Raw genomic sequence first — 18,683 nt, forward strand, 5'->3', positions numbered from 1 at the left:
TTTATTTATTTTTGATACAAAAGTTGAGCAACTTGCTGTACAAATTTTCTGAAAGTCACTACATAAATTATGAGGTTAACAAAGAAGGCTGCTGTTTGTAGTGGCTAGAAGCTGGAAAATGAATGGATGCCCATCAATTGGAGAATGGTTGAGTAAATTGTGGTATATGAACGTTATGGAATATTATTATTCTGTAAGGAATGACCAGCGGGATGAATACAGAGAGGACTGGCAAGATTTACATGAACTGATGCTAAGTGAAATGAGCAGAACCAGGAGATCATTATATACCTCAACAATGATACTGTTTGAGGATGTATTCTGATGGAAATGGATCTCTTCGATAAAGAGAGCTAATTCAGTTTCAATTGATCAAAGATGCTCAGAAGCAGCTACACCCAAAGAAAGAACACTGGGAAATGAATATAAACTGCTTGCATTTTTGTTTTTCTTCCCGGGTTATTTATACCTTCTGAATTCAATCTTCCCTGTGCAACAAGAAAATTGTTTGGTTCTGCACACACATATTGTATCTAGGATATACTGTAACTGTGACCTATTCAACATGTAAAGGACTGTTTGCCATCTGGGGGAGGGAGTGGAGGGAGGGAAGGGAAAAATCGGAACAGAAGTGAGTGTAAAAGTGAGTAATGTTGTAAAAAATTACCCTGGCATGAGTTCTAGCAATAAAAAGTTATTAAAAAAAACAAGAAAAAAAAAAAAAGAAGGCTGAACATTATAGCCAACCTCACACTTCCTCCATAATCACAATGTATCCCAGAGAGGGTTAGATGGTCGATACTTAAACTTTTTACTTAAAAATAAAATCTGATGTAACTTAAAACCTTCCTTTTGCATTTTGTATTCATTGTGCTATAGGAAGAAAAAGAGAAACATATCATGGAAGCATGGTCTTTATAGTACAGTAATTTAATTTTATGATTGGTTATCCTGGAGGTAGAGTTAAATGCCAGGGAGGTAAATGAAGATTATAGTGAAGCAGATATGCTTTTAAAGTCCTACTGTACTCTATTAACATAGCCATTTAGTAGTGATATTTAATCTACTGATAGAGGGTCCTATTTAACCTTAATATCCTATAATTAGTGAAGAATACCCTACTGTGAAAAAGATTTCTTTTTAAGCTTCTCAGACAATTTGGAATGCTTTCAAAGTCACTTGAATTTAAATTGGTTTGCAATAGTAGATAGAAACTTAAATTATTTGTATTTGAGGTTTTCATTTCAAGTTTAAATTACAGTGACCACCAATCAAATTCTGAAGTACATGAAAATTGGTTTCATTTACTTTCTAAATGTAGTTGTTAGACATTAGTTCCATAATCAAGCTCCCAACCATTTTTAGACAATCTGGAAAGATTTTATATACATATGCTTTATGAAGTGTCCTCTACAATATTTTGAATTTCTATACTTAATAAAGCTTGTATTTGCTTTTGTTTGCCATACATTGCTTTAAGTATTTTGTTCTTTACTTACCAGCCTGGAATGAATTTCTTTGGCATACAGAGGGAATAAAAATTCAGACTCCCCTTCCAGACGGAGACCATCTTTTGTAACACGCAGGTGCCCCATTCCAGTCTGTCAAAAAAGAGAAATTTTTATTTTTGTTTTTGTTTTTCATCATAATTTATTTCTCAAATTATGAAATTTATCTGGGTTTCATTTTTCCCATTTCATAAGCTATATAGTGAAGATAACTGAGTAAAAGAATAACTCTGCTTTGTAAAATTCAGAGGCATTATATTTTCCTGGTGTCTATATCTAAGAAATAATATAGAGACTGCAAAGATTTATTAGATTTTCTGCCTTTTACTGATTTCTGCTGAATTCATGTGAAAATAGAATGTCTAATCAGAAGAAACATGTAATATATTTCTAGCTAAAAGATGAAATGAAAAGAGCATTTGTGAGAAATGTGGAGCCACAAATGGTATTTTCATTTTATCTTCCAGCTAAAAGTCATACCTTTGTAAGAAAAAGGAAAATATAGAATGTGAAAACATCATGTATATGTTGTCCAAAAACGAGATTGGGTTTTTGGATCATGAATTGTGATATACCAAAAAGAGAAGTTCATAATAAGGGATGTGATGTATCTTATGAAGACCAGGAAACATATGTTTGGTGAGAGACTTAACAAATTAATCAAGAAGCCTTTAGGCTGTAGTATGAGAGAGGAGGGAGAATATTGAATTGTAAAGAAAAGCAGACTGGCAGAGGTGACAGAAAAGGCTGAGAAAAGTTGGCCTTTAAAGCAGGGAGACTGGGGTCAAACCCTGCTTCTGTCACATACTGTTTTACTCTGGGCAAGTCACTTAATGTCTTAGCACTCTAGGAAACTCTTCAAGAATAGAAGTTTCAGAAAAGTTGCTGGAGTCCATGATAGAAGTTGTTTACTCATGGGGAAATCACCCATGTGTAATAAAAGAAACAGCAAGATCACAATGCTGAGGACAACAGGCTTTTCAGAAAACAATAGTGTAAGGGGAGGGGCTAGCAATTATCAGAAGAAAATAATTGGGAAGAGGATGAGATGGACTTTCATATCTATATACTAATATATATTTTTGGATAATAAATGAAATAGATTTGAAATGTTACAAAACATGATAAGAATGAAATATCAACAGGACTTGGGATGAGACTCATGTATGGCATAAGGCAACAGAATGGTTTGCCTGTAAGTACGCAGATCTAAGAGAGTATAAAGGGAATAAAAGAGTGAATGATCTCCCATGTAGAATATTAGGCACCAGAGTCTATATATCATATGATGCCAGTTTTATATTATAACAGGAAACCGACATAACTAAGTAACTCTCTCTGTGTTTCTGAAGCCCCAGCCAGGAGGAAAGAACTAACTGCTTCTTTCCTGACATTCAGACAGAGGTCATCCTTTCCGTCGATTTATTTCTCTCTCATACTTTGCCAGCTGCTGTGCTACTTTCCTCTCTTCCCTTCCCTTTACAAATAATGAAGTTCATTCCTAGAAAAGTAAGGATCAATTCTTTAACTAGCTGGTTTTGGGACTAATTTAAACAGAAAGTCTAACATTAAATAAAAGGAAAATTTTGGAACAAGAATTCATTTTCTCTATACCGGGAGAGGGGTAAAGAACTTAAGGAGGAAGATGGGGAAAGTATTACCTTCTTCTTTCTCTTCAACAAACTTGATTAGTCACAGTCTCTCTTTTCAGGGGATTGAGGGTAAGGCAGGGCAAAAGTTTAGGCCCCTGGTCACAATGATAGAAATGGCCACAGTAGTAAGTACCCTTTATTCATATCGTTGACTCAAATTATATGCCCCTCTTTCCAGTTCTATATCCTGAATACACATATTACATATGATAGCTTCTTTTCAGGTGAGAGGAAACAGTGTTATCTGTCGGAGATTCTACCAGAATCTTATAAATGGAGGTTTTTTTTTCTCTGTCCCTCAAAAACTGGATTGCATAACCACTACATAACAAAATAATGAACAAGCATTTATCATATGCCTTCCACTAGTTTATTCTAGAGCCCTTCCATGTTTTTAACTCTGCTAAAAACATTTCTCAGAAGAAATTAGTACATCCCCAAATAGATTTTAACTCCAATACCAATCTGTCTTTCTTAATTCAATCTAACTCATTCTATTTAATTCAACAACTATTTATTAAAAATCTATTCTTAAGCTTCCTTAAGAGGGTTTTCACTAGGACATTTCCAGAGTAATTCCCTTGGTTGTCCTAGTGTGGATTCTTCCTCTCTTTCAACAAATTGTGAAATGTTCAGGCTTTAGGATATGGTTTTCTTTCTAGTATGCATTTTCTCCACAAAAGCATGGTATCAACATTTTCTTTTCTGTCTCTCTGAGGTTATTCACCAATTGCATCACTTACATGCTATTGTCAGCTCCATTTTCAAAAGTGTAAAATGGTATATGAAATGCTCTTAAAAGCATTTTGAGCTCCACAGGTCAGCTAATATTTTAAAATGCCGACTGTGATCAGGAAACTACACTAGATTCTATGGAAGGAATACTAAAATAAGGAAAGCATATTTATTGTCTTAGAGTAACTTATAGTTTAGAAACAATGAAGATGAAATAATCACATAATACTTTATAAAGAAATATATTCTTTGGTGAATCTGAAATTTTATTTCTGGGGCTACTACTCCCTTTAGCAATGCAGACTGTTCTCTTCCATATCTTCTCATCCTATGCAGTTTTTGTCCATGTCCTTCCTTAAATCTTCCATTGAAAATCCAAATAACACTATAGACCTTCCTCTAATTCTTTTAAGATCTCAGAAGTACCAACAGAGCATTCATACCCATTCTTCCTACATCACCAGGCCACTTATTTCATTTGTGGGTATCAAAACATATCTTCTTTATCTTCCTTAGTAATAAGCTCTATTGCTCCCACTGTAAGTCTATCCCTAGACCACTGGGTTACTTATAATTTTTATCTTTCTCAGGCTGTGTTTTACCAAGATTCATATATCTACATACATTCATACAAGACTAAATGATACTTTTGTAGCAGCAGTTTGAGCATGGTACAATTTTTCCAATGTCATATGGCTTAATATCTCACTCTATCTTAGACTCTATTTACATGCATTGTGTATTCAAGACAAGGAGACAACTAGGTGGGTGTAGTGGATAGAGCACAGTGGAATCAAAATGAGTCATTTTTCTGAGTTCAAATCCAGTCTCATATTTTTACTAGTTGTGTGAACCTCGACAAGTCATTTAATCCCATTTGCTTCAGTTTACCCATGTGTAAAATGAACTGGAAAAGGAAATGGCAAACCATGCCTACATCTTTGTCAAGAAAACCCCAAATGGGGTGGCAAAGAGTTGGACAAGAATGAAACATCTGAACAATAACAACAATAATAACAATTCAAGACATTTATTTATGAAATTACTTGAGCAATTTACTTTTTCTATTGCATTTCTGGGCAATGTTTTGCATCCACTTAATTTTTTAGGGTGTATGTTTAGAGTTTTTCTCTTACACTGATATGTTTTCATGAAGGAGCTTTGTCATAATGATGAAATTAGCAGTATCATCTATGAATCTGAACATTTGGAGACTTGTCATCAGAGAGGAATTCTTTTGTTTGAACTCTGTTCAAGATGTTATCCATGGCATGGATAAACACTTTAGCTGAGAATATCTTACTGTTTTACAATTCTTTTAAAGTCTGTGCACCTAATAGATACTAATAAAGGTTTATCAATTGATTCAATGTCAGTAGGTTATTGAACAAAATTTTCATTCTGTTTTAAAGTCTTTTATTGTTATTATATATGTATGTTTTATTTTATGAGTGTGGAAGTCACCATGATTAAAAAGAAATTTCAGGCTACACTTTGCACTATCAAGTCATGCTTTTTGGAACTCAATAAGCAATAAAAACAACAACATCATATATCCTCTATAACTTAATTACATAACTACAAAGATGTGGTCTGACATAACCTGTCTGTTCCCTGGATACCAGTCACATCCTAGATATATGCATACAACATCTTTATAAACATGTTGTAGAAAAAGAATAAGTAGTCTGTGGTTCAATAGTTGCTGATATATTATTACGTTATTTTTTTTTTAAAGAAAAAAAAGTCATTGATCACTGCAAACCTTAAAATTATGCCATAGCCAGCATAGATTTTTCTTGTATGAATTTAGCCAAATCTAAACATTCCTTTTGACTATATCTGAGTTTTACTGTTTCTATCTTATATAAAACACAGTACGAGGTTCTTATCACTAATTTAAAAAAAAAGATTATCATAAAAATCAGCAGATCTGTTCTCTTTTATATGTATTTGTTGCAAAGTTCTTTCAGACTTCTTTTCTCCATTTCTTTTTAATGTTTTGTGAAGGCATACTGCTTGCACTCTTTAATCCTCTTTCATAACCCTTTGAAAATGATCTTGTACTCAAAGCTTATGTTCTTTACTCCTATATCTCTCTACCTGGCAAGAACATCAGTTTTCTGTGTGAGGGAGGGAATTTCTGGGTAATGGGGATTATGACTCTGACCTTCCTGTGGAAACTATTTTGTGTTGGTTAAACTTCTCTGTGAAATAAATGATTTAATCTTGTCTTCATCCTGGCCTGCCACCCCATTTGCAGAACAGATATTTTACTTGAACATAGAGGACTGGAGATATTGCATGCAATATCTGCTACATATTTTTATCCTTTCTTTTAATTTATTTACTTTGACCTTCGCTCTAACTAGTCAATCACCTCACAGAATTCAAGCTTAAATAAGAATTTATAATTCTGTAATAGTCATTTCTGTATTTTAACTTTTTGTGACAAAGTTAAAGGTAAAATGGATTTAATCAAAAGAAAAGATAAGAAAACTATATTATATGCCAGCCACACTCATCAATTTTGTTTTAGACCATTTAAAATAACTAGACAGTATGAGATTGGAATATTGCTATGGAGTAGGAGATGAGTTTGTAGAGTTAGAAAAATATGTTAATACTTGGATTTATGAAAGTAGAGTTTACCCACCTTCAGAGGAACAGAGAACAAGTAAACTGCAGTCTTACATAGATGTATATAAATGCATATGTGTCTAAATATGTATGATTATTGATATCTATGTGTATGTACATGTTTATATATATGTATCTGTACATATATGTGTATATATACATATATCTGACCTTAATTATAGCCTTCTTGACGGGAGAGCAAAGAGGGAAAAAGAATGAAGCAAAAAGTACACAGTAGAGAACAAATGAAAACCTACAAGAAAGCAAAAATGTAAATCTTTCAACATAATATATAGTATTTATATATAGACTTTTTTGAAATGAAAATTTATTGCTTTATATTTTGAATCTTTTCTTATGTTCTGTTGAGCACATGGCAGTGTTTCTCTTTTTCTATTTTGTATTTAAATTTAAAATAAATTTAAAACACAATGAGAAAGTAAAATATATATAATCATTTTCACATGCTCCGAATGAGGAAATTATTTTTCCATTAAATATTGGTATCTTCTCTACAACTTATAGTTGCCTGGGTCCAGAGAGGGGAAGGGGCTTTCTTGTTTTTTTAAAAAACATTCTTTCTTCCTTTCCTTTGAATCCTTCATCTTCTTTACTACAACAATGAAGTTCATTTTCCTTATGACTATTTCTTTACATTTCCCACCTTTACTTAGGGTTCTAAGTAAAATTTTCTTGTCTCCAAATCACTAAATTAATAAATAAATTTTAAGTCAGTGTTTACTATATTTCTGCTGTATCTGCTGAAAATGAGATTCAAATTACAAAAAAGTTTTTAGTTTGTAATTGTGCTAAATTATTGTCATACATAATTTCTCTTTTCCACAAAATTCCTACTCTAATTTGTATTCATATAGGCAAATGATCTGGGATATATCTTGTAGTATGTGAAATGGGTAGGATGTAATCTCTGACAAGTTCTTTCAAATTAGAAAGTCTTCAAAGTATTGGTCCAATTATGGATTGTTTCTTTGATATGAGAAAAAATGTCATTAAATATGGAGACTCATTGATAGAGGACCATATACCAGATGAATTTTAGGGCAACATTAAAATGTTCTTTAATGTACTGTGTCTTTATTCTACTTTTTTTTTTTTTTGACAAAGTAAAAGAGGCTATTCTTTGCCTCAAATCTTAACCAAACCTTAATCACTGAATGGACATTGCCTTGATCAAACTGAGGCCCGTTAAAGAACTTAGCCAAGTTCTCCCCCTAAATCCAAAGCCATCTCCCATTTATATCTTGCCAAAGGTGGAAAGTAACCTTGTAAAAAGCTTGGCAGTCTCCATCCATGAGGTACTAGTCTTTTCTGAACACACCCTACACTTGTGGCTCAAAGAAGCTGTAGCATGTATAGCAGCCATACATCAGAAAACTGTTTAAGCAGACAAGCTTAACCCGTTGAGATAATAAAGAGTTCTCAAACCCATTGGTGAGTTAGGGGGGTGTCTACCCCAGCACGTAAAGACTTCCTCTGGTAGAATGAGTGGATGAAAACAATTTGTTCCAATGGTCATGAAGGCACATGAAACAGGTGCTGTGGAGCACTTAGAGCTTGGTTAGACATTGAAGATACTAAGTTTATCCACTGAATCTCATGTCATCATCAGTTGTCTTGACTCTGTCCTGTCACTGGATAGTAATGACTCTGGATGAACGTGAGACTGAACACTTGGTGCAACTCTGCCTCTTAATTTCATGCAGTCCAGTTTGACTTAAATCTGATTTATGCAACTTTACTATTTCTATCTCCAAAGCCTTATAATGATAAGTGAAGCACAAAGTGGCAGGTGTGGATACACTGGGAGTTGTAGTCACAACCCTGCACATAGGTAGCCCAGGCCATAGGATTGTTTCTCACTGGAACAGCAATGGGATTCGGCTGCCCTTGGGTATATGAGCAATCTTTTAAGGATTGCACTATTCATCTCCATTGTGAAGAAGCAGCTCGAAAACATACCCTAAAAAGTGCCTGCTTACCCAAACCTGTACATTATCTTAGCAGGCAGGGATTCCACTATGCAGTAGAAACATTAAAAATGTACAAAAACTTCTGCAAAGTTGATTTCACTCATCATCAGTATATGGCATGTGTGCACACTTTATAGACAACACAAAATTCAGTGGACCTGAAAGAAAAACAGCTTTAGTTGCAAGAGAATTCAATAGGTATCACATCCATATAACGGTCCTAAGTGAAACAACAATGGCAACTGAAGGCCAGCTTGCTGAAGTAGGAACTGAAGTAGGATATATGTTTCTCTTGACTGCAGTGAAAGGAAGTGCCATGAAGCTGGTGTAGGTTTTGCAATCAAAACTAATCTAGCAAACAAGCTTGTATGCCTACTTTCAGGGTTTCTCTTAAGAACTTTAGAATTGATTGGATGACATAGGCGACAATGGCATAGGACTGCCTGACATGTATGTCTTCATCAAAAAAGATGTGCTCTATGGGCAAAGCAGAATTGAATTAGCGCAGAAGAAAGACGAGATGCACAAAGTTAGCGAACCCAACCCAAATGTTCATAGAGACTATTTGGGACCAAGCTGTGGCAAATCATTCTAAGCTTGTGTTGGTTTGTTCATATACAGTTGGACACACTGTAATGAACAAACAACACAGCTACAATAGCCCAGCAGCAACAGCAATGATAGTGGTAGAGTAGTGGGGATAAGGAGTAGTGGATGGTATTTCGAATGTGAACTATTCATCCAGTGACTTATAAGATAATGCACTAATGGAGGAATTAAATGTTGTCCATGCTGACATTCTTCTATAAATGAAACAAAAAAGTCACTAAGTAGTTGTAGAAAAAGTGAAAAAAGGGATGTCAGATTCTTTTGAAAGAGGAAAAGAAATAGTTCAGAGTTGATTTTTTCATGTGCTTCAAAACAACAAGAAACAGTCCAGAAGGAGCACTATGCTCCTTTCTCCCCAGTATGAATCTTTTCTCACTAATCCTCCTCAATGCCCTTTTCTTTGAGTTTCACTTATATAAATGGGGGATCTTTGTTTCTTCCATTTTCAGATGCTTAAGACTTTTTTCTCAAGGAGCTCAGTGCTTAGCTCATACTTTTCTTCTCCATTCCACCCCTCAGGTTTGTGTTTAATATACCATGAATAGTGATGTATCTGCAAATATTCCCCTTTTCCAATTCATCAACCTCTTCAACTTCTATTACACTTGTTTCTATTAAAATTTTTATTTTTTATTATTAAAATTATTATTATTAAAAAATTAAATTTATTAAAATTTATTAAAAATTAATATTAAACACAACAGCCTCCAAACTTATTTAGTAATTACATTTAGATAATTTAATTTAAATAATTTCTCAGTTATTTCTTATAAAGTCCCAGCAAGATTCTTTTTCCATATTCATTCACTTTACTGTTTGCATGGAATGACTTAAACCTTAATTATACCTCAGCTACTCATGAGGGTTATTAAACTTCTAACTCACTATTTCTCAAAACAATTTAATCTCTGTGATTTTGAACCATGAAATTCCCTTTCTAATAGGGTAGGGACAGGAGTCTACTGGTAAGTGTTTAGCACCTGACTTTCAAAAAAAAGTATAAATATCACACTTTTAGTTTTAATCTGCACTATTACATTTTCTTCACCAATTTCTTAAGTCTAACAGGTGGTGAAAATATAAATAGAAACAGGAGGCCACTAAAGTGTTCATAAAAATCTTTATGAGCTGGACATTGACAGCTTTAAATGTATTTTTGATTTTTATTTTGTTAAATATTTCCAATAACATTTTAATTTGGTTTGGGCCATCCCTGAGAGTCTTATGGACCATATGCAGGATGCATCTTTGACACCATTGGTTTAAACAATCATAAAAATGATAAATCAACTTACAATTTCTGAGATGTAAATCAATTCTTAGGAACTGCTTCAAAATGGTTTTAGCACATAGTTGTGTGTAAGGTTGGTGATGGTGGTGGAAGCACTGAGCAGGCATAGGTAAATGTCCTCAAAATGGTCTGTTAGCCATACAATGTAGAGGAATCTTTTTGAGTGGCTGCATTGAGATGGTTGGGAATGAATTCAAGAGGCACTGGTTATCTAAACCTAGTTCTCTTGGTTTAACTCCTTCTTGCTTGGTTGTGTTCTGGTGAGAGAGGAGAGACAAAATTCTGGAGAGGACAGTCCTTAGGTTCTTCCCATTTGAGGTCTATTTGTGTTCTCTGAAAATAAGTCTTAGTTCTTGGCTTTGGGATTTGTTCTTTCCAGTTTGGGGTACAGGAGATTCAAGATATCTATGACTGTGAGCTTCAGAAGGTTAAGAAAACAAGCCTCTAGAAATTTTGAGAGGAAAGTTCATGCTGGATTCTGTAAAAAGCCAGTTTAACATGAAAGCAGAGTTATTACTTGATAAATGATGTATAATTTATTGAATTGGAAAAAGAAATGGGGGTTTGGCTTTAGAATTTGTGCAGAAAAGAGAAAGTATGAAAAGGCCACTGTGGATAATATTAGGGAGAGTCAATCCAGAATAGATAAATGAAGTGCTGTGAAAGCTTAATGAATGAAGACATTTGGGACACTTTGAATTGCCTCCTAATTTCCTGTGAAAATTATGATAATGTTATGAATTCCTTCAATTCTCCTAAGTAGTTTATGAGTAAGGTAGGGTATAGATCCTTAGAATTCTTGTTTATTTTTAGCAACTTCTAACTTCTGTAGAACTTAAGAAAAGAACTCTTCATCTCAAAATTAATTTTCTAATTTAGCCCATGATTCTATCTCTTCCTATTGCTAATTTCTTCTATGACTTTGTTCACTGATCATTCCCTTTCTGTCATCTTCATTATCCCTTGTAATGGTACCTTCCTATTTGCCACAAACATGACAAGGTTTCCCTTAATCTATCTTTCAATAATAATAATAATAATAATAATTTTTTTTTTTTTACTTTACCCTGCCATCTTTTAAAGCTAGAGTCTCCTATCTCTTCTCCTTTTCATTTTCATAATCTCAGAGTCATCTGGATCCTCTTCTCACTAGGTCCTAACCACTCATTGCAATCTGGCTTTTTACAATCCCTTACAGAAATCGTGCTCCTAAAGAGTCAGCAATTATTGTTCAATTGCTAAATCCACTGGCCTTTTTCACAATTTTGACCTCTGGGGAGCTTTTGGTACCACTAAATAACATTATTCCAAGATATTTAGTCTTTTTGCTTCATTCAGCATTATTGCCCTTTTGTCAAATTGCATTATTAATTGTTCCACATTCTGTTTTTATAGGAGATGTCTGTCACCCCTTCCACTTATTGACTAGAATTTGTACCCTCTTTGTTTCAGATCTCTGAATCCTAATATATTGTCAAACTCAGCTTAGGCACTCACCTCCTTTGTGAAAAAGTTTTTTAAAAGAGTTGAAAAAAAAAACTTCTTCAAATTATTATTATTATTATTATTTTGCTGATCACTGTACCTGTTACAACCTAGAATAGAATCCAAGTTCCAGGAGAGCACAGATGATGTCACTCTTTCCCTTACCCCTATTACAGAACTATATATAGTAGGTGCTTAATAAATGTTTATTGAATTTAATTAAATTATGAAAAAGTTAAGGCTCAGTTTTAGAACAGTGTAATGGAAATAAGCAAGGGTTTGTATTCACATTTACTACCTATGTTATCTGGGGGAAATCATTGAATTTCTCTGAGACTCAGGTTTCTTATTTATAAAATAATTTGGACTTGATCTCTAAAGTTTAGCTCTAAATTTATGATCCTATGATTTCAAGATTTTAAGAGCAGCTAGGTGGCATAGTGGATAGACCGCTAGACCTAGATTCTGGAGGATCTGAGTTCAAATCATACTCTAGGCAGTTACTAGTTATGTGACCCAGAGAAAATCACTTAACCACTCTCTGTTTCACCTTCCCCAGTTGCAATATTGAGACAATAACCCCCAACTTCTGGGGTTGTTGTGAAGATGTAATGAGGTTAGATTTGTAAAGTGCTTAGCACAGTTTCTGATATAGTCATTTAATGTTTCCTTCTTCCCTTTCTTCTCTCCTTTCCTTCCTTTCTGCCTCCTTCTCTCCTTCCATCCCCTTGCCTTCTTCCCTTCCTTTCTCCATCCTTTCCTCTTTCCCACTCTTTCTCTTCCTTTACTCCCTCCCTTTCACCCTTTTTCCCTTTCTTCCTTCCTTCCTTCACCCATCCTTCCTTCCTTCCTTCCTTCCTTCCTTCCTTCCTTCCTTCCTTCCTTCCTTCCTTCCTTCCTTCCTTCCTTCCTTCCTTCTTCCTTCCTTCCTTCCTTCCTTCCTTCCTTCCTTCCTTCCTTCCTTCCTTCCTTCCTTCCTTCCTTCCTTCCTTCCTTCCTTCCTTCCCTTCTTAAGACCCAAAACTATCTGCTTTAATGAAATAGTAAGGAAAGAAAGAAATATATGTCTCTGATGAAAGGGATTGTTCTACTCTTTTCTAAGAAAAACCCTCTATATATTGCAATTACAGATATGACATGGGTATATCCTTGATTTCAAAGTCTTAACTGAAAAGGACTGGAATGTCTGGTGATACATTTAGGCTGTGAATATCTTTCTACATACAAATTTTAAATGTAGAGGACTTTAAAGAAAGCCTTTGCTTACTGATTGGAAAATTCAAGTGATCACATGACTGAAGTTTTATTCTTTGTATTTATTTTTGTATTTACTTTGTATTTATTACATAAATATTACTGAAATGACCTCAAATTAAGAAATGTTATGAAAATACTGCCTTGATACCCTTCACTTTTCATTAGCTTGAAATGGGGTAGCTAGAGCCTAGATGTTCCTTACTCATGCGGTTCTTTCTACTGTCTTAGCTTACTAATCAGAATAGGCACAGCTCACATGATTGACTTTTAGCTATCAGGAAAGACTGCTATAAACAGACAATAATGTTCCCATTGGGAAGCCAACTAAAGTTTTGGAGGCATTTTTAAGATGTCCCCAAATTTTATCCTTGCATTTATTTTAAAGTAAGAAATATTTAAAGCTGTCATTTACCAAAACAGATTTGTCTTTTCCTTTGGCTTTATTTTGAGATGTTTATTGCTGAGGCATATTACAAGTGGTTACACACAGTTTATTTTATACCAGAGTTTGTTTTGTGCCACAAAATATCACATTTGATATAACTGATCATGACATTTTCCAGCAATGCTACATTAGCTTGGATAATTTGACTGGACTAGAAAAAGAAAGAAGAAGAAGGAGGAGGAGGAGGAAGAGGAGGAGGAGGAAGAGAAGAAGAAGAAGAAACAAAGAAAATAAATATTATTTTGAAGTTTATCACCAATCCAGTAAATGTCTGTTTTAAATATAATTCTGGCTTATGTGAACATTGTCCAGTTGTTTCAAGATTCTGTAACAGAGAACTATGGCAACATCTGAGTACAATGAGACTTGGTTAATCTCTCTAATGGGAGGGAAGACAATCTATGAGGCTCATACTGTGACATTTTGAACCAATGAAATTCTCTCGCAGATGTTTGAGGTTCTACTTTACCTATTTCTGTTATTAAATGATAACAGTGAAATCAACAAATTTGGACTCCATTATCAGAGTACACTATTCACTATGAGAGAAGTGGTCAAGATGAAGTATAAAATAACAGCTAAACCTCAATATGCGTAGATGTTATTGTTTAGTCCTTCAGTTGTATACAACTCTTTTGTGATCTTGTGGACCACAGCACACTCATACTGGCCATGGCATTTTCTTGGCAAATACTGGAATTGTTTTCCATTTCATTCTCCAGAAATAAAAGTTAAGTGACTTGTTTGGTCTCACAAAGCTAGTGATTAAGGCTGCATTTGAACTCAGGTCTTCCTGACTTTAGGTCCATGGCTCTATCTACTGTGCTACCTAAGCTCCCTCTTAAGTATATATTCATTATTATCAAGATATTCAAAAGACAAAGAGGAATGCACTAGCTTACAAATTTTATAATTACTCCAAAAGTTAAAAACAAGAAGATATTACCTATTTACTTATTTTCTAAACTTTAAAAAACTTTTATGAGAATGATTTAAATATATATTTATTAGTCTCCTTGATAGAATTATGAGAAAAGAATGGGCTGGTTTTCCTGGATGATTTTCTTTTCCAGAGAACTTTATAGAGCTGGTCACAACTGAATGAGAACTATGAAGAAGAGAAGATATAAAATGTTGTTTTTTAAATCTAATTATTAAATTAAAGATTCTGAAGAGCAAAACACAACTCTAATGGTTCTTGTCTCTGCAAGTCCCATACATATGTAAAGACCACAGATATTTTTGATGTAACAATGAAATAAATTTGTTCTACGGTGCTCTAGTTTTTAATATTAAATAAAAGAAAAACCTTGGAGACAAATGTTCTTAGATTATGTTCCCTATTGCCATATATTTTCCATAAAAACCAAGTAAAAAAGAAATTCTATGTAGATGATTATTTCTATTTACAGATTGCTTTGTGTAGTCTTTAGTTAAGTCCTACTGGATGACTTCAAAATTTATGTTTACTCAAAAATTATAATTTCTGATCAATTTACACAGGAAAAAAGTGGTTGGAAAATACATATTACTCATATTAAGATGTACATTTAGATGGATGGCTCATTGAGTTAGCATATTTGTGCCAATATATCACTGCAGAAAGATAAGCCAAGGTCCAGAAATGAATAGAAAGATAAGGAGTTAGATAAAAGCTACTAAATTATACAGCATTTTTGATGATTTCCTACCATGCAAAATTCCATTAAAATGTAAAATTATCCCAGGGATTCTGTATAACTAAAACTATTAAATAGTTTTTATAGTTCATGTAATTCAGAAGAATCAAAATTATAGATGAAAGAGACCAATGCAAACAGTAATTAAGAATAGGCCTAGATTTATTGCCAGAAATAATGTAACCTGAATAGTAATATAAAAAGAAAATAATTATATACAAGTATAATCAGAAAGAGTTAGTCTGATTTCATAATGAAGGAGAGGGGCAACAGAGTGTTATTAAAAGAATCATAGGAAAACCACAGAGTATGTTTGGTAAGATATTAAATAAAAGGTTTATGCAAATCATAGGGAAAAAATCAAACAGGATGCAAAAGAATGGAGGTGTTGCTTTCTATAGCAGAACTTTTTAAACTTTTTCCACTTGAGACCCCTTTTCACCTGAGAAATTTTTATGTGATTCTGTATAGAAATCAAACATTTGTTGATAATAAATCATGATTTCATGACTCTCACGTTCACTTACAAGATCCCATATGGAATTAAAACCCATATTTTTAGAAGTTGGGATCTATACTAGTGGAGGGAAGACCCACTCAAAGTAAAACCTGAAAACAAATTGATTAAGAGAAGAAGTAGTAATAGTTAAGGTATACAGTGCTTCATGTTCTTCAAAGCATATTCTAGCAGCTACAACTATAATAGATTTTTAAATAAATCAAACACAACTTAATAATTGTAGATAAAATTTATGTAGTCCTTTAAGGTTGCAAAATGCTTTACAAATATTTAATCCTTACCATAACCCTTAGAGGTAGATGCTATTTTATGCTCATATGACTTCCTTTACTAAATGAAAGATTAAAGGACTTGCTCAGGTTTACATGCTAGATTTGTCATAATGAATATATTAAATAAAATGAATTACAGAGAAATTGTTGTTATTTAAGATTTTTTGGAATTCCTCTGATAAAATATCCTTAATTTTGGCAAATCTTTGTTCTTTCGAATTCAATTTCAGATTCTGTTGAGGTCCTACAGAGTGCAAGGTTCTAAGTTAGGTTCTAGGTATTGTATTGAAGATAATGATGAGAATTGTTTCCTTTCTCCCCCCCACCCCCACCTCAGTGAGATGGAGAAATGTAGGAAGGAAAGGGAGAACTAGAGATAGGGCTCACCTCCCAAATGAAAATAACACAGAAAGAACATCAGAAAATATTGCAGAGAAGCAAGATAGTTTTGAGTGTTACTTGTTTATTATATACGTTGAAAAAATACTAAGACCTCCATAATAAAGATATATACTTTCATGTTCAACCCCTTCTCTTCCACAGTGTATCTGAAAACACTTTATTTGATGACAAATACATTAAATTAAAATTTAAAAATTAAATGAAAATAAGATTAAAAATAAAGAAAAGAAATGGTTTGGGAGCCAAGTTCTGGAAATATTAATTAGCTCTGTCTAGAATATAGAATGAAATGAGAAGAATAATTCAAATAAATCAAAAAGAGAGTTTTTGAAAGCCAGTTGAAGTTTATATTTTTAAATAAAATATAAAATAGGGACCATTCAAGATAATTGATCAGAGTAATGACATGGTTAGGATTGTATTTAGGAAGATTGTTTTCGTTGTTGTATATAGGATTCTTTGGAGAGGAAGGGGTCCTCTAGATGGTTCAACTCTGTTCTTCCATGCAGTTCTTGAAGCTGCTTCCACTTTTGGGTGACTTTTTTTCTGCCTCACTATTTGAAGTGGGTTCCCCACTGGGTTCAATGTCTTCTACAAGTAAAGCTACTGAGACAATGGTGGGAGTAAAAGAGATAAATTCCCTTGTTCTGTCAATCCCTAGAGGTCTTCTGTACAGTCAATGCCTGATTTATTAATGTCTTTCACTCTCACACTGCTGAAATTCATATCAGATTTAACTATTTACAACCCCCAGGGATATGACTAATGTGTTTGCTCAGCCAATTGTTCTGTCTTGACTCAATCAGAGGTATTCACACCACATAAAAAGATCACAAAGCAATACACTTTATGAACACATAAAAATCTCTTCTTGTGTGATTATAATCTGTGACTATAACAACTGAGCTGGGTGGAGGGATTGGGATGTGTGTATGTGTGTGTGTGTGACATTCCCCTTCTCTAATGTATAATATATATTTTGAAATGTATAGTAAAGCTTCTTACTCAGAAGTCTGTGACCTTGCTCTTTTAAAATTGTGATAATTGTATTTCAATATAACTGATTTCCTTGGTAAATATATATATTTAAAAGTCTCTTTTTGACAAAGGTTTTCCAGATTGCCAAAGGGGCCCATAACAGAAGAAAGATTTAAAAATCCTGAAATAGGGAAAATGTAGTATAGCAGAACTAGCTTGATCTTGAATGTACTAATAAATGTTCAACAACTGGCTTTCCAAAAAAAACCTTAGTCAATCAACAAGACTACAAATTAACATTTGGAGCATTTGCTAATTTTCAGGGTATAAATACCCTGAAAATTTAACCGCCAGCTCTCACAGGTTTAAGCTGCTCCAGTACATCTCTGCTGGAGATACTCAGAAAACCTGCATTTGATTGTGTGGTTCTAACACTTACTAGTTATGGATGAGTTGTTTGTGGTCTCTGAGTTTCAATGTGCAAAGGGGGAATATTATTTATAATAACCATCTCATAGGGTTGTTTTGGGGAAAAAAGTACTTTAAAAACCTTAAAGCAATATAATAAATAAGAGTTATCATTAATTTCCAGATAAATACACAGACACTGAGCGGTAAAGTGATTTGCTCAATCAAATAGAGTTTGTGAGAAAACTGGGACTAGAAATGAGGTTACCATAATCCAGTTTCTTGCCTTCAGCCTATCTTGTTTATATGAGGGTAACTGGAAATTAAGATTTTTCTATAGACTTTAAGTGCTGATGATCCACTTCTTTTTCTGTTTGATTTGGTTGTCTCAGGTATATACAGTCCAAGATCTGGTCTTAATTAGAAAAACAAAACTATATGGAAATGATGAGATATCTTTTTGTACATCTATCATTCGCCACTATTCTTGAAATCTGTGTTATAATCTAGATCATTTGTTGTTGAATTGTTTCAGTTGTGTCCAAGTACTATTTGGGATTCTCTTGGAAAAGATACTGAAGTAGTTTGCTGTTTCTTTCTCTATTTAATTTTACAGATGAGGAAACTGAGGCAAACAGAGTTAAAGGATTTGTCCAAGATCACACAGTTAGTGAGTATCTGCAACTAGATATGAACTTAGGATAATTAATTTTCCTGGCACTCTATCTACTGTGTCACCTAGCTGCCCCTATCGAGTTATAAGAATTTCTTGGTTTAAAATATATATGTGTATATATATATTTCTTTATAA

General features: G+C 33.6%; 1 protein-coding gene across 3 annotated transcripts in view; it reads right to left on the reverse strand.

Annotated features, from left to right (window-relative positions):
* The window catches only part of SGCG (sarcoglycan gamma), a 328,977-nt gene that overhangs the window by 134,196 nt on the left and 176,098 nt on the right, over positions 1 to 18,683 (reverse strand). For all 3 annotated transcript variants that reach the window (XM_051986574.1, XM_051986575.1, XM_051986576.1), the window contains exon 3: positions 1,500 to 1,601. In XM_051986574.1, coding sequence (XP_051842534.1) covers positions 1,500 to 1,601 — 102 coding nt within the window. The remainder of the gene's footprint in view (positions 1 to 1,499; positions 1,602 to 18,683) is intronic.

The sequence above is a fragment of the Antechinus flavipes genome, chromosome 3 (assembly GCF_016432865.1).
Source record: "Antechinus flavipes isolate AdamAnt ecotype Samford, QLD, Australia chromosome 3, AdamAnt_v2, whole genome shotgun sequence".
NCBI lineage: Eukaryota > Metazoa > Chordata > Mammalia > Dasyuromorphia > Dasyuridae > Antechinus > Antechinus flavipes.